At 37.5% G+C, this 14550-nt stretch overlaps 1 protein-coding gene across 1 annotated transcript in view; it reads right to left on the reverse strand.

Moving 5' to 3' along the window:
• NCAPD3 (non-SMC condensin II complex subunit D3) overlaps window positions 1-14550 on the reverse strand; it is a 69318-nt gene that overhangs the window by 21857 nt on the left and 32911 nt on the right. The window contains exons 16-22 of the mRNA XM_082683308.1: window positions 13730-13950; window positions 7783-7974; window positions 7158-7255; window positions 6947-7062; window positions 2833-2940; window positions 812-926; window positions 611-718 (exon numbers count right to left, since the gene is read on the reverse strand). Of these exons, the coding sequence (XP_082539434.1) occupies window positions 611-718; window positions 812-926; window positions 2833-2940; window positions 6947-7062; window positions 7158-7255; window positions 7783-7974; window positions 13730-13950 (958 nt within the window). The remainder of the gene's footprint in view (window positions 1-610; window positions 719-811; window positions 927-2832; window positions 2941-6946; window positions 7063-7157; window positions 7256-7782; window positions 7975-13729; window positions 13951-14550) is intronic.

Below are 14550 nucleotides of genomic sequence, written 5' to 3' on the forward strand. Positions count from 1 at the left end.
CATTTCTGAAAAATAACCATTATTACAAAAAACATTCATAAATCTTATCCAGCATAAGATAAACACGCATACTAAAACAAAATTAAAATCACAGCACAGAGGTCAGTCTTTTTGAGATTCACAACAATTTGAGTCTATAGGGAAATATGTTTATTAATTAGCTCATCTGCCAGTCCTGGAAGGTATCAAATAAACTATTTCCTTTCATGAACTGAACTGCAAATTAATTTTTTCATATCCAGCAATCAGTGTAGTACCCGGCATACAGTTCCAGATGAACAGACTTCGTAGTGCCACATTATGAGTATTAAAAAAAATAAAAACAAAAACAGGAACAGGTATAATTGTAATAAATTAACATAAAAACCAAAAGCTCCCTATAGGGGGTGTCTTGAATCTGACTGTCTTGGGCGGCTGCCAACCGAAGGCTCTCATTATCAGCTCTCTGGTATGCCTCTGAGGTGGGAGCACCTATCAAATTCACAAGAGCTAGAGTAAATACGAGTGTAGCATATGTAATACATTACTAAGGCTGCCTTATTTAGAACAAAAAGCTACTCATGGAACTAGACTGCACCAGCAATACTTTCCCCATGTTATTCTTGCTTACCCAAGGTAATGATCGCATGTGCTCTAATCACGGAAGGCATGACACAGCTTCTGACTGGGGAGAGTGGCTGAAAGACTGGGGCTTCACTGCCACCTTGAGAAGATGTTGCTATAAGGAAGGAAAAGAGATCTTACTTATAGTATCTCAGAGGCTAACCGTGCCTTAAGACAGCCATGCAGAAGATAATTTCAAGTGCCTTACGATGATCTGTATCAACAGAAGAAGCTAGAATGGACTGAATCAGAAGGAATGCTCGCTTCTCCACTCGGGCTGGACAAAGCTGGGCTATATCTCCTAAGGTAAAAATGTACTTCACCTGCAAAAAGAATTGGTTTTGCAGTAAAAATAAGGCAAAAGAAAAATTAACTGTAGCTCAAGACATGTCAATTTTTTTGTACCCCAAATTAACTATTTTTTTTCCATAGAAACATATAGCCACTGTAAAAATTCAGTCACTAAATGGCAAAATCACCCAACCATATATATATATAACATAATTATATATGTATAATAAATTTTTAATCACTATATAAGTATGTTAAGAACTACTGATATCATCATAATTTACTTCACTATTAGCAAACATTTACACTATTTCTAATCCTTTACTATTATTTGCTTTCCTTCTGAAGAATACCTTTGTACCTTTAAACACTGTTTTACTTCCTTAGAAGTACCAGAGTTAAAGGGCATAAAACTGTTTTACATTTTAAAACATATTTCCAAACTGTCTGCTTGATCGGTTTACTATTAAGACTCCTATCAAAAACTTGTAACTTCTGTCTTCCTCACAGCTGCTGTGTTTCTGAAGACATTCCACTTGATAATTAATAACACTGCTTTTTTTTCATCCTAAAAATGCAGGGGTGAGGCTAAATAGTAAAATGCAAAAGGTTTTTTTTTTTTTTTTTAAGATTTACTTACTTATTTTAGAGAAAGTGTGTGTGCAAGCAGGGCGAGGGACAGAGGGAGAGAGAGAATGTTAAGCAGACTTTGCCCAGAGCAGAGCCCAACGTGGGGCTTCATCTCATGACCCTGAGATCACGATCTGAACCAAAATCAAAAGTATGTATTTTTAATCTTAGTGATTAAAGGATATTTCAATTCTATTTAAAGAAGAGTGATGTAAACAATATGATACAGGGCAAAACATCTCCATATATATTTTGACTGAAGGGAAGATTTTGATGACATATTTAATAGTTGGAAAAAAATTTAGAGGGAAAAACTCACTGGTCATAATAAGCATTTTTCTTAGTTTGGGCAGTGACTGCTCAGACAAATTAGAAGCGTGAGACCCCCTAGAAACCCTGGGACAGGGCCATATTACACATCAATGCCCTCTGAACTGAAATGTCTAGATTCCTAATGATATTATTTTTATTACTAAAGTTGTATATTAATACCTCGGCACCAATGGTCTCTTCTCACAAATCTAAACATGGTCTTCAGTTTCTAGATACAAGTGTGAGGTGGCAAAGAGGAGAGCTCAGAGGAGAGGTGCTCTACTAATTTTCAAATAGATGAGAAAAATGGCCAATTCTGGTGAAATGCTGGCCTCTACTGAAGGGCATCAAAAAGTTTTCTTTCCCAAGTGTCAGATGTTGGCAGTCAGAATTACTACAGCATGTTTTGTTGATGGTCAGCCACTCAAATCAGGCAACTGGCTCCACATATCCTGGCCCACAGAAATTAACTGCACCAACACAATTTCTAAAGCAGCGTGCCATGTCATACAGTTTTGCTGCTCCAAGGTTACTTGTATCTTCAATTTTTAAACACTCCACTGTATTACAGACAAGGCTTCAGAACTGCTCAGCACTAGTCCCTAGTTCTACAGTCTGATACTCAAACAGCTTAGCAGACACATTATAATTTAAATACACACCAAACAAATAAGCCAAAAGAACAAAGAGCATACTCCCTTTATTACTTTCTTACCTTATTATTTCAAAGCATACTGTGTTTTCCCTGTTGGATCAGGTACCTCACAGGCTCTAGCTGGATGAAGCATATCCCAACCAGTTTTTCCCCAGATAATAAATACATGAGAGAAAAATGAAGAGGCCACCAACACAAAAATTTTTCTAAAAAAAAGTAAGGTCTAGGCTCGGAAAATCCTTTTCTTGCTAATAGGATTAGAAATGCACATTAGAAAGTCATTTTTAGAAAATCCCGCCCAATGTAAAGGAAAGTTATGTCTGAGAAAAGTAATTACTTACAAATAGGTCTTCATCCATATTCCCGGGTCCACTTTGCTTCAGAACTATGTCAGAGAGTGACTGCACACAGGTGGAGAGGATATCCCCACACACCTGTTTCAGTAGTTCCTGTGACAAGTCAAAGGTAATCTCTGAAGGATTCCATATATCTACAAGACTATCCATGAAACAATTTTCTCAGAAGAAACTCTATGGTCTCCAAAGGCATAAACCATGAGAAGTCCTAGCCATCATGCTTTCGAATCTTTGCTCTTTTTAGCAATCTGGCTAGAAGAACTAAGCAGAATTCACAAAGAATAGTATATATAGATAGATAAATAGATAGATAGATGTACACTATATATATATAGATAGATAGATACATATATAGACATCTATATATATATCTCATAGGTGTGTGTATAAACACATATAATACACATACACACACACCTTTCTTTTTCTCTGGGAAGATCTAGTGCCCTGATAAGAAATCTATAATAGCGGTGCTCTTCCATTAATAGAGAAAAACACTGGAAACCTGGGTGGTATACAACCACCCAGTGGGTAGTATACAACACTTCCACGCCAGCTGAGAGAGCTCAGTCACATTCTGTAGCTCTTTGACTACATTTTCTCTAGGCCAGTCCCAAAACACCTAAGTTTAGCTAAGAGGCTCCACTCCAAGATTTCCATGTTATTTCCATGTTTATTTATTTGACAGAGAGCAACTGCTGGTCGGGAGTGGACAGAGGGAAAGGAAGAGGGAGGAGCAGACCCTGCACTGAGTGCAGAGCCCAAGCTGGGGCTTGATCCCACAGCCCTGAGATGGTGACCTGAAATGAAATCAAAAGTTGAGATGCTCAACTGACTGAGCCACCCAGCAGCCCCAGAAATGATTATAGTACATGTTGAAATCACCTGTTTCCATGTGCATTTTCCCTGTTATGTTTTGAGTGCCTTAGGAAGGGACTCTGTTTTAACCATCACCCCAGGGCCCAGCAGCACTACCACAAAACAATGCTCAATGTTTACCAAACTGTAGCCACTATGACTGTGATCCAAATGTTTTTTAGTTTGACATGACCTATAAAACATTGCAAAATGACTGTCTTTATTACTTTTTATGGAATTACTGTACTTATTTTAATAGATTGCACTGGTTGGGCTATAATGCTGTCCAAGAGAACTTTTGAAATCTGTATGCTCTATCCTGGCAAGAAGACAAAGGTCAGCTTGTGTGAGACCTCAAGGCCTAGAACTGGGCTGGATAGTTGGACTAGAACTTCTGTAATCACAGAATCTGGGAGAGAACTGTTATGCCCATCTAATCCTGGGATTCTCTCCACATAGGGAGGGACTCATGTCAAGTTGTCTAGCTTCTCTCTGAACACATCCAATGACTTAGGATGTATTCTGAGGCAAGTCCCTCCATTTTAGGCAGACCTAGTATGTTTTATCTTTAGTTGGCCAACTATTTGTCTCCTTGCAATTTCCTACTCACTGGTCCAAATCAGTTCTCTGTGATGCCAAATAAATCTAATTTTTTTCATTTTAAGGTCCTTCATATATTTGAACTTAGGTAGGCAGTGTATCCCACATAATTCTTCTCTTCATCAGCTAAACACCCAGGTCTCTCAGCTCTTCCTTATACAATGTGCTTTGCAATTGCCTCACCGAATTGCTTTCCCACTGATATATTCAATTTTATCAACATTTCTCTAAGGAGTTGCCACTGAAGTTAAATTAGAACACCCCAACTTAGATTTTACCAATATAAAGAAGAGGACAATCACCCCTCTTACTGTAGACACTGTTTCTATTAATACAGTCCAAAATCTCACAGATTGTTTCTAGTGATAGCCACAAAACACTATAAACCGGTAACAACCTTATAGATAGCAACAATGCCCCAAGACCTATGTCTTTTCATATAGAGTGCTGTTGAGCTTTGGGCAATTTGTTTTTCTCAGTAAAATATAGAATGTTCATTTACAGAGAAAAGAGATGTATGTTTAGGGGACACACCAGATCAAATGAATTTAAAATATCCCAAGATTCTGGAAAATCTCAGGGTGCACTGTTTACTACCAAGGAAATAGTTTTGACAAAGTTACAACCATGGTGGTAGTAACCTCTCTTCTAGTTCTGTTTTTAAATGTGAAAATAACTCTGTTTTCCTCACAGACTCTAATAATGATATAACTTACTGTGCTAACAACTGTGGGCCATTAGTGAGCAGCCAGTGGCTTCATAAGGCCCCAATGCCTCCAGTATTATAGATCACTCTTCCTCCAGCCAGTGCTGGTGAAAAAAAAGTTCCAGAGGCCTTAGTTCCAGGCAGGGCTCTGCCATTAATCAATGGTATGCCATCAAGACATCACAGTTTCATAATCTAAGAAATATACATTTCCCCCCACGTTTTCCTACATCACTCTTTCTTCATGAATAGCTTTTTGTTTTGTTTTGACCTGTTTTCTGCTATTCAGATATGCTCCCTACTCAGGTAATGTTCTCCATTTAAAAGTTTTTCTTGGATGAAGAGATAAACAGTTAGAAAAATCAAACAAAACAAGTATCTCTTTCACCAGATGAGCCAAAAGGTACACTCCAGGAAAACACCAGACACTATTTACATGGAAAGAACAGGGCATTTTTAGTTAAGTACATTTCAACCTGTTTTCAGTCCTAAGGAAAAAAAAGTTATAATATACTTTCTTATTATATCTGTTGCTACAAATAGAAGATGTAACTTATCAAGGAAGGACTTTCTTTAAGGAACTTATATAAGAAAAGGAAGCATAGGAATGTAGCTGAATGAAGCAAAAATATTTTTATTCTGGGAAACTTAAAAATATTCCAGCAGTTATTTAAATTAAATTTTCACTTCTAGAATCATTATTAATAACCTTAGTCCTAAAATTTTTCATTATGATTAGCATTGTCTAGGAGTATATTTGACATATAGAGTGCTGTCATGTCATATAGAGTGCTGTTGAGCTTTGGGCAATTTGTTTTTCTCAGTAAAATATAGAATGTTCATTTACAGAGAAAAGAGATGTATGTTTAGGGGACACACCAGATCAAACGAATTTAAAATATCCCAAGATTCTGGAAAATCTCAGGGTGCACTGTCTACTACCAAGGAGATAGTTTTGACAAAGCTACAACCATGGTGGTAGTAACCTCTCTTCTAGTTCTGTGACAAAAACAGAATACATGGTAATAAAATAACTTACTAGAGAAACTGAATCAAATATTAGAGAAAGGGGCGCCAGGGTGACTCAGTGGGTTAAGCCGTTGCCTTCGGCTCAGGTCATGATCTCATGGTCCTGGGATTGGGTCCCGCATCGGGCTCTCTGCTCAGCAGGGAGCCTGCTTCCCTATCTCTCTCTCTCTCTGGCTGCCTCTCCATCTACTTGTGATTTCTCTCTGTCAAATTAATAAATAAAATCTTAAAAAAAAAAAATTAGAAAAAGTAATGGCTCTGTCTCATGCGAAACCCTGGTTTGGATTTGTGTCTATGTCTACTGAAAACATGAGCTGTAGGCTCTGACCAGCTTTGGGGATGTGACACAGGAATAGATATTACAGTAATAAGGCTTATAGTAATAGAAGAGGTATTTTCCAGGAGTATGACCTCTCAAATGATCAGAAATCATTTCCTAGAAGACACCTGTACCTAGAACCAAAATGGTGACTTCCTGGGGGAACCCTGGGTCATTAGTACCCAAGATCTTCTTGGGGAATGTCAACTGCTTGTCACATAAGAATTTGCTTGGGGGCGCCTGGGTGGCTCAGTGGATTGGACCACTGCCTTCGGCTCAGGTCGTGATCTCGAAGTCCTGGGATCGAGTCCCGAGTGGGGCTCTCTGCTCAGCGGGGGGCCTACTTCCCTTCCTCTCTCTCTGCCTACTTGTGATCTCTCTCTGTCAAATAAACAAAATCTTAAAAAAAAAATTTAAAAAAAAATAAAAAATAAAAAATAAAAAAAAGAATTTCCTTGTAGTATCAGCTGCTGGAGACTACCCATTCCTGTAGGTTCTCCAAAGAGAACACAATTCAAACTTCAAAACAGAGTAATATGTCTAAGTACAAATAAATGACGAACATCCAGGAAGAGTTTGTAGCCTACCTGTTCTTCCATAGGTGTCTCTGCAGATGCTCTACAGAGTCTTTGTAAAGTATCAACAGCTGAGCTGATCAACTCTAGAGACCACTGGAATCCATTCAGCTTACACTTGACCACATCTAAAAGGAATGTCAAAACCTTCCAAATTTAACTGCTTAAAACATATATAAAGTGAGAAGCAAAGCCTTTGCAAGATTTTCCAACAGACACTCACCGGTCACCTTGTCCCGGGTACTCTTAGGAAGATGCTTCGCAATATGCCCAATAACACACAGAATATGTCCTAAGGTGTTTGAATTGGGATTCTGTTGACTAGGAAAATGACATAAAGAACATCAATCTAGAGCCAAAATAAGCTCTGCTGCCAACAAAACAGTCTCTGGATTGTTAATACTGGAGGAACGTAGGGTAGCATAGTTTAGGAGTCAAGTTGTAGGAGCATTAAGGCATTTAAATTACCAGGACAAAGGGTAAACTGAAAGCTTAAAACTTATTCTTATGTTCCTGTTTGTTTTTATTCCAGAATATAAAGACAAGATCTATGTATAAGCATAGCTATCAAATAGCCCACTTCCTTTTTTTCTTTTTAAAGAGTTATTTTTTAGACAGAGAGAGATACAGTGACAGAGAGAATATAAGCAGGGGGCGTGGGCATGGAGAACAGGCTTCCTGCAGAGCAGGGAGCCTGATGTGGGGATCGATCCTAGGAACCCGGGATCATGACCAGAGCTGAAGGCAGACAGATGCTTAGCCACCCAGGCACCCCAAAGAGCCCACTTCCTTAAGACATGAGCTCTGTTTACAAGAACCTTCAGCAACTACAGTATAAGCATGCAAACCTGCTGATTTTCTCCCAAGACTCTATTATTTTGGTGTAGTCCAACTTGGGGGATGAGCAAGCAATCTCGGAGAGCAGCATCCAGGCTGGTGCAGAATGTTCTGTGCCAGTGTAGGATATCACATTGTTTATAAAACTGGATGAGAATTTCTCTTTCTTGGACCAGATATGAAAAGCCTTATTTAAATAGCGGCTGGAAAAAAAGATAGGAATGAACAATTGTAACTGTAAATATACAAAACTGTTCAGAGCAGCCCTCAGTGAAAGTTACCACCTTCTGTTGCTCCAGGACTCCTCTGGTACATCAAACATCTATGCAGAAGTTCCTGGCTAGTGACATATTTGATACCAAATTAGGTATCTTTAAAAAATATTTTTTTTAAATTTTATTTATTTGACAGAGAGAGAGCGAGAGAGAGAGCAAGAGCCCAAGCAGGCAGAGTAGCAGGTAGAGGGAGAGGGGAAGCAGGCTCCCCGCTGAGCAAGGAGTCTGATGTGGGGCTTGATCCCAGGACCCTTGGGATCATGACTGGAGCCAAAGGCAGTCACTTACCCAACTGAGGCACCCAGGCGCCCCTAAAATTTTTATTATACAGGATAAGATATATTTATTTCTCCCCTTATAAAGTATTTATCATTTATTTATTTATTTATTTTAAAGATTTTATTTATTTGACAGACAGAAATCACAAGTAGGCAGAGAGGCAGGCAGAGAGAGAAGGGGAGGCAGGCTCCCTGCCGAGCAGAGAGCCCGATGTGGGGCTCGATCCTAAAACCCTGGTATCATGACCTGAGCCGAAGGCAGAGGCTTTAACCCACTGAGTCATCTAGGCACCCCTGAAGTATTTATTTTTAAAGCAAAGAATAAAATTTCACAATTCATTTGAGACCCTTCTTATCCTCGTTTCCTCCAAAACTACTATACAAACATAAGAGATGAGTTACCAACAACAAGTACATGAGCTTAGAGGGTTTTAGTGACAATAAATGTAGACATTGATTTTTCAATGGAAAGACTGGAGACAAATGACATTCTCGCATTTAAATATGGTGATATTAAACAAGCTAAACTTTGCCATGACCTGCCAATACCACTCAGAAATATATATTTCTAACCCTTTAAAAATAAGACAAAAAATGCTTCTGGTGTATTAAAATGCTGGTGTTATTTTTATATCATTTATCTGACTTCTTCGCATGTACTTCACATGCATGTACTTCACAAGAACATGTGACTGATAAGACGAATGAAGTGTTACCTATCTAAGCAAAGAGAAAAATACACTTCTTCCTCCAATCAATACTTCTTAAAATTCTAGGAACACAAACACACTCACACATACTCATATACCAAGACTTTCTCACTAAATGAAAAAAATTCTCAAAGCATGCAGAAGACAACGGAAACAAAATAAACACACCTACACATAAGCATATCCATATAAATTAATGGTTTTAATAAATTAGCTACTGTTTATCTATCTATAAACACCTAGAATTTTACTGCAGGTAGCTCATACTTTATATCTGATTACAGTCCAAAAGCAACATACATGCAATCAGCAAGTATTTTAAAATTTATTAAGAATCACACAAAATATTAAGTAATATCTACTGTAAGAAATGAACAGAATGGGAAAAAAAAATCCTCTGAACCTCCCTGTTTTGAAACCTCAAATTTGACAACTCACACCCCTTCACATCAGCTGAACAGTTCCCAAAAAGCCTCCCTCAATTAGCTTACCCTTGAGTTAGCCCCACTGTTGATCACAAGTCACTCCTTATGAGGTCAGAATGTTGTCAACAGATACTAACCTGGTTCTTTTGTACAATACCACTGACCTCTATCCTAATATCAAAACCAATGGACTATGTTCAGTCCCCATTTTCCATGATCTCTGCCAGACATTACTGACTACTTTCTCTGCCCTCGTACTCTGGTCTATGGTCTACTTGTTGGATCTCTTTTCTTTTCCCTTCCCTAATCCCTTTTCTTCAAAACACTCTAATGGCTGATTTTGAAAAGTTCTATTCTTAGTTCTCTTCTCTTTCTACAACAGAACCTAGATGATCTCATTCATTACCAAAAGGTTTCCACTTAGACATAACAAAACAATGCAAGCACACATCAAGTTAGTTAACATATAGTGTAGTATTGATTTCAGAAATAAAATTTTGTGATTCATCACTCACACAGAATACCCAGTGCTCATTCCAACAAGTGTCCTTCTTAATACCCATCACCCCACCCACATCACCTCCAACAACCCTGTTTGTTCTCTATACTTGAGTCTCTTATGGTTTGCTTCCCTCTCTGTTTTCATATTTTATTTTTCCTTTCCTTCCCCTTTCCATATTCATGTTTTGTTTCTTAAATTCCACATGAGTGAAATCATATATTTGTCTTTCTCTGACTTATTTTAACATAATATAGTCTAAGTTCCATCCACTTGTTGCAAATGACAAGATTTCATTCTTTTTGATCACAGAGTAATATTCTATTAAATACATACCACCCCTCACATCTTTATCCATTCATAGTTGATGAACATTTGGGCTCTTTCCATAATTTGCCTATTGTTGATACTGCTATAAACACTGTGGTGCATGTGCCCCTTCAAATCAGTATTTTTGTACTATTCGGATAAATATCTCACAGTGCAATTCTGGGTCATAGCACAGCTCTATTTTCAACTTCTTGAGGAATCTCCATACTGTTTTCCAGAGGGGCTGTACCAGCTTGCATTCCCAACAGTGCAAGAGGGTTCCCCTTTCTCCATCATCCTCGCCAACATCTGTTGTTTCCTCACTTGTTAATTTTAGCCATTCTGACAGGTATGACGTAGTATCTCATTATGATTTTGATTTGTATTTCCCTGATGATGTGTGATGTTGAGCATCTTTTAATGTGTCTGTTAGCCCTCTGGATATCGTCTTTGGAAAAGTGTCTATTCATGTCTTCTGCCCATTTCTTAACTGGATTTTTTTTTTTTGGGTGTTGAGTTTGATAAGTTGTTTATAGATTTTAGGTACTAACCCTTTACATGACGTGTCATTTGCAAATATCTTCTCCCATTCCATAGGCTGGCTCTCAGTTTTGTCAATTGTTTGAAGTCCTTTGCTCTGCAGACATTTAAATTGAACTTCCATCTCCTGCCCTCCCTCTGTTAAGAAATCTGCCCTGATTCTGCTTGCCATACCTCAGTGAATGGAAATCCCAATGACAGTTCTTTTGGACAGAATCAGGGAGCCTTCAGGCCTCTATTGCTATTTTTTGTCTGGGAAGTCTCACTATTATGGCTGCCTGGTTAATTCTACTTAGTCTACCGCTGGGAATAATTCAGCTCTTGCCACCATCGATAGGAAGCCAACCGAAGCTAAAACAAAACAAAAAAACCACCAAACTGCTCTATGCCCTTCCTCTTTGCGCCTAAAACTCACTTTCTACCAAAGTTGTGAATTTATTTTGTCTCTTTCCACTAGACTGTGAGCAGCTTAAGAAGAGTGAAAGTGCACTGATTCCTTTCAAATCAAAACTTTACCAATTCTAAACTTCCACTTCTTAAATATACTTCATTCTCTTCACTTCTAATGCCTTCTCCTTGATGCAACCCCTCATCATCTTTAACTTACACTTCAGTGTAAGTTCACTTACATCTTTAACAACACTTCAGTGTTGGCCTGTTTTCTTAGATTCTAGTTTTCTCCTGGTCACCAAGCACAAGTCCCTTTCTGCACTTCTCTGAAACTGAAAGTGGAGCTGAGAAGCCAGCAGGGGGAGCTCTCATGCCTACCACTGGTCATCAATTTCAGACCCAACAGGAAGGGTTAGGACTTATAAGCCCAAGAGGAACAAGCTGACTTGACTATTCCAGCCAAGAGGCAGGATTCCTTCTAGCCTGGTGACAGCCCAGCTAATTGAGAGTATGTCACAATTCAGCCAGTGAGAAACAATCACTACCTTGAATTCTCACTCACTTTTAATGCTTACCTTCGAAGCAGCCCCTCCCAAAGTCCCCCTCTCTCTAAACACTAACAGTTCCTCTCCTTTGATCTCCAGACTTGCCTGTGGTTTGTCATAACTATGCTATTCCTGTATAAACCCATTTTGCTGATAAAATAATTGGGTGTTTTATTTTTAAGGTTAGTATTTCCAAAAATATAAAATCCTGTATTACCCATCCACTTTAAATTCATCAGCAGCCTCCCCCTCCCATTCTGTTTTCTATCTAAAGTCAAACTCCTTGGTATGCTATTTTAAAACTTTGCAGTATGTGGACCCTGCTTAACATCTCCTTTTATTTTATGTAGTCTGACAGGCACCATTTCTCTACCCACAGTGTAATACTATAGCTCCGAACAGGATGCACTGCTTATGCTTCCATGGCTTTACACTGGCTGTTTGTTTCCCCTTCTACCTCCTTATTAGCCTTCAATATTCAAATTCAAATATCCAATATTCATCTGTTCTGTTAAATCTCTCCTCTTGAACATGTCCTAATGTTCTAGCTATTTTCTGTTAATCAGAGAACATGCCAAAAGATTTTGTTTACAAATGTTTATAGAACTCTGTTCCTTCTACCAGCCCATACTTTCCTTAATAATCCTTTCTGAAAAACTGATTCCAAAGCTCAGTGGTTCTCACACTTTTTCATCTTTGGGCACTTTTGAGCTAAAAAAACTATGCACCACCTTGAAGAGCTTTGGTTTATGTGGGCTATATCCTGCTATGCAGAAATTAAAACTGAGAAATTTAAAAATACCTATCTATTAATCTAAAAATAACAATAAGCCAATTATAAGTTAACATAAATGCATTGTTTTACAAAAAAATAATCTTTCTCAAATAATCTTTCTCAAAAAACATAATCTTTGTTTTTAAAATAATCTTTCTCAAAACAAACTTGGTGAGAACAGTGTCATTGCTTTTTTGTAAATCTCTTTATGGTCTGGCTTAAACAGAAGATACGTGGATTATTATAATTGCCTCTGCATTCTATTTGCTTCAAATATTATCATATGGTTCCAGAAAACTCTACTGTACTGTGAAAGAAAAAAAGTGAAAAATGGCACATAACATCTTAATGTAATGATCAAAATAGTCTGAGCTCATGAATCCATCACACTTTGAGGACTGCTGCCCTAAATCATTTTCTATAATGGCTATTCCAAAACTTTTTTACACTTAAGACTCTAATTCTATACTCTCCTTCCTAATTTTGGGCAAACACATTTTTTTTCTTGTGGTAAAATACACATAATAAAATTTATCATTTTAATGATTTTTAGGTGTATAGTTCAGTGGGGTCACACGGTTGTGCCAATCATCCATCCCCAAACTCTGTTATCACCTCACAGTGAAACTTTGTACCCATTTAACAGTAAGTCCCCATTGCTTTCTCCACAGCCCCTGCTAAGCACCATTTTACTGGTGATTTGTCAGAGCTACAGAACAGCATTTTACAATACAAAATCTAGTATGTTTCTACTGTGTGATAATTCCTTCATGACTACATGTAAACAAGTTGGAAGTGTTTCTTACCCGATTAAAAAAAAGTCACTCAAGGTAGGGTAAACACAAGCTAATTGTAAGATTACTACAGGATAGGTAAAATTTAGCAATACAACAGGTGTTAACCCTCACTACAGTATTCACTGCACAGTGTATGCTCAGTAAATGTTATTAAATGGGGAAAAAAATACTGCTGTCATACTAAGTCAATCAATCCAGTAAAATGTCAGGAAAAGTTTAATTTGAAAGAACTAGAAAGTAATCTTTTATAAAAATGAGTATCTGGAAAGGTACTATTAATATATCATGTCCATCAGTACTTTCTATTACATAATAAGACATTAATTTAAACACTCAGAGAAAAGCAAAAGGAGGTAATCAAAAGCTTCACAAAAAACTGTCACTACAAAAATGCTAAGCAATTTGAATTACATACCTCAGTTCCTGGTTTTCTGTACTAAGGAGAGTAAGAAGTGTCCAAGCCAGTACCTGGCTATTGTCTCCAGTATGGAATTTATTGTAATGCTTAATGTTCTGTAATAGGAGCTGGTCAAGGCATTCCAGAGCCTTTTCCTGCACTGTGCTCTCACAGTCCATCACAGCTGGGATGGTCCCTATCAGCCAGGCTTTCTGTATCTGGACACATCCAGGTTGGGCCTTAGGAATTAAACATTATGAAGTCATAAAGAAGTCTGATGTTACCAGAAGTCTAAATACAAATCAGTGAGGCTGTGGTCAATATTGAGACAGATTAAAAATAGTCACTCATACAAGTACAAATAAACCATCAATGTGAAAAAAAAAAAAAATCAACATTTGAAATACATGTTAAAACAAAGTTCAGTCCCCAATTACTGTATTATCAGTGTGTATTGAAATTTTAAACTTAGGAAGTCATTGCAGTATTATTAGGAAATCAGCACTTTTTGGTAATTCAGGATCAAGAACAAAAGATGAATGCTTATTCCAAAGGAACAATTAGAATAGATGCTGACAGAGGAAGTAAATATATGCATTGCCTGTTGCTTTCTATCATGAAGTAAAGAAATAAACATGCTTTTAAAATTCTTCAAAAGCTAATTATTTGGCAAAAGCAAATCACATATCAGATTAGTGGATCTGTTCTTTTGACAATATCATCTAATAGGTTTTAATGTGGAAAAATTAATCTAGGTCTCCGACCTAACAAAATTCATTTTAAAATTCACATTTCTATGGGAGATTTAAGTTAAAGTAAAAAAAAGGGTAATCTGTAGC

This window comes from Mustela nivalis (assembly GCF_964662115.1).
Source record: "Mustela nivalis genome assembly, chromosome: 9".
Taxonomy (NCBI): Eukaryota; Metazoa; Chordata; class Mammalia; order Carnivora; family Mustelidae; genus Mustela; species Mustela nivalis.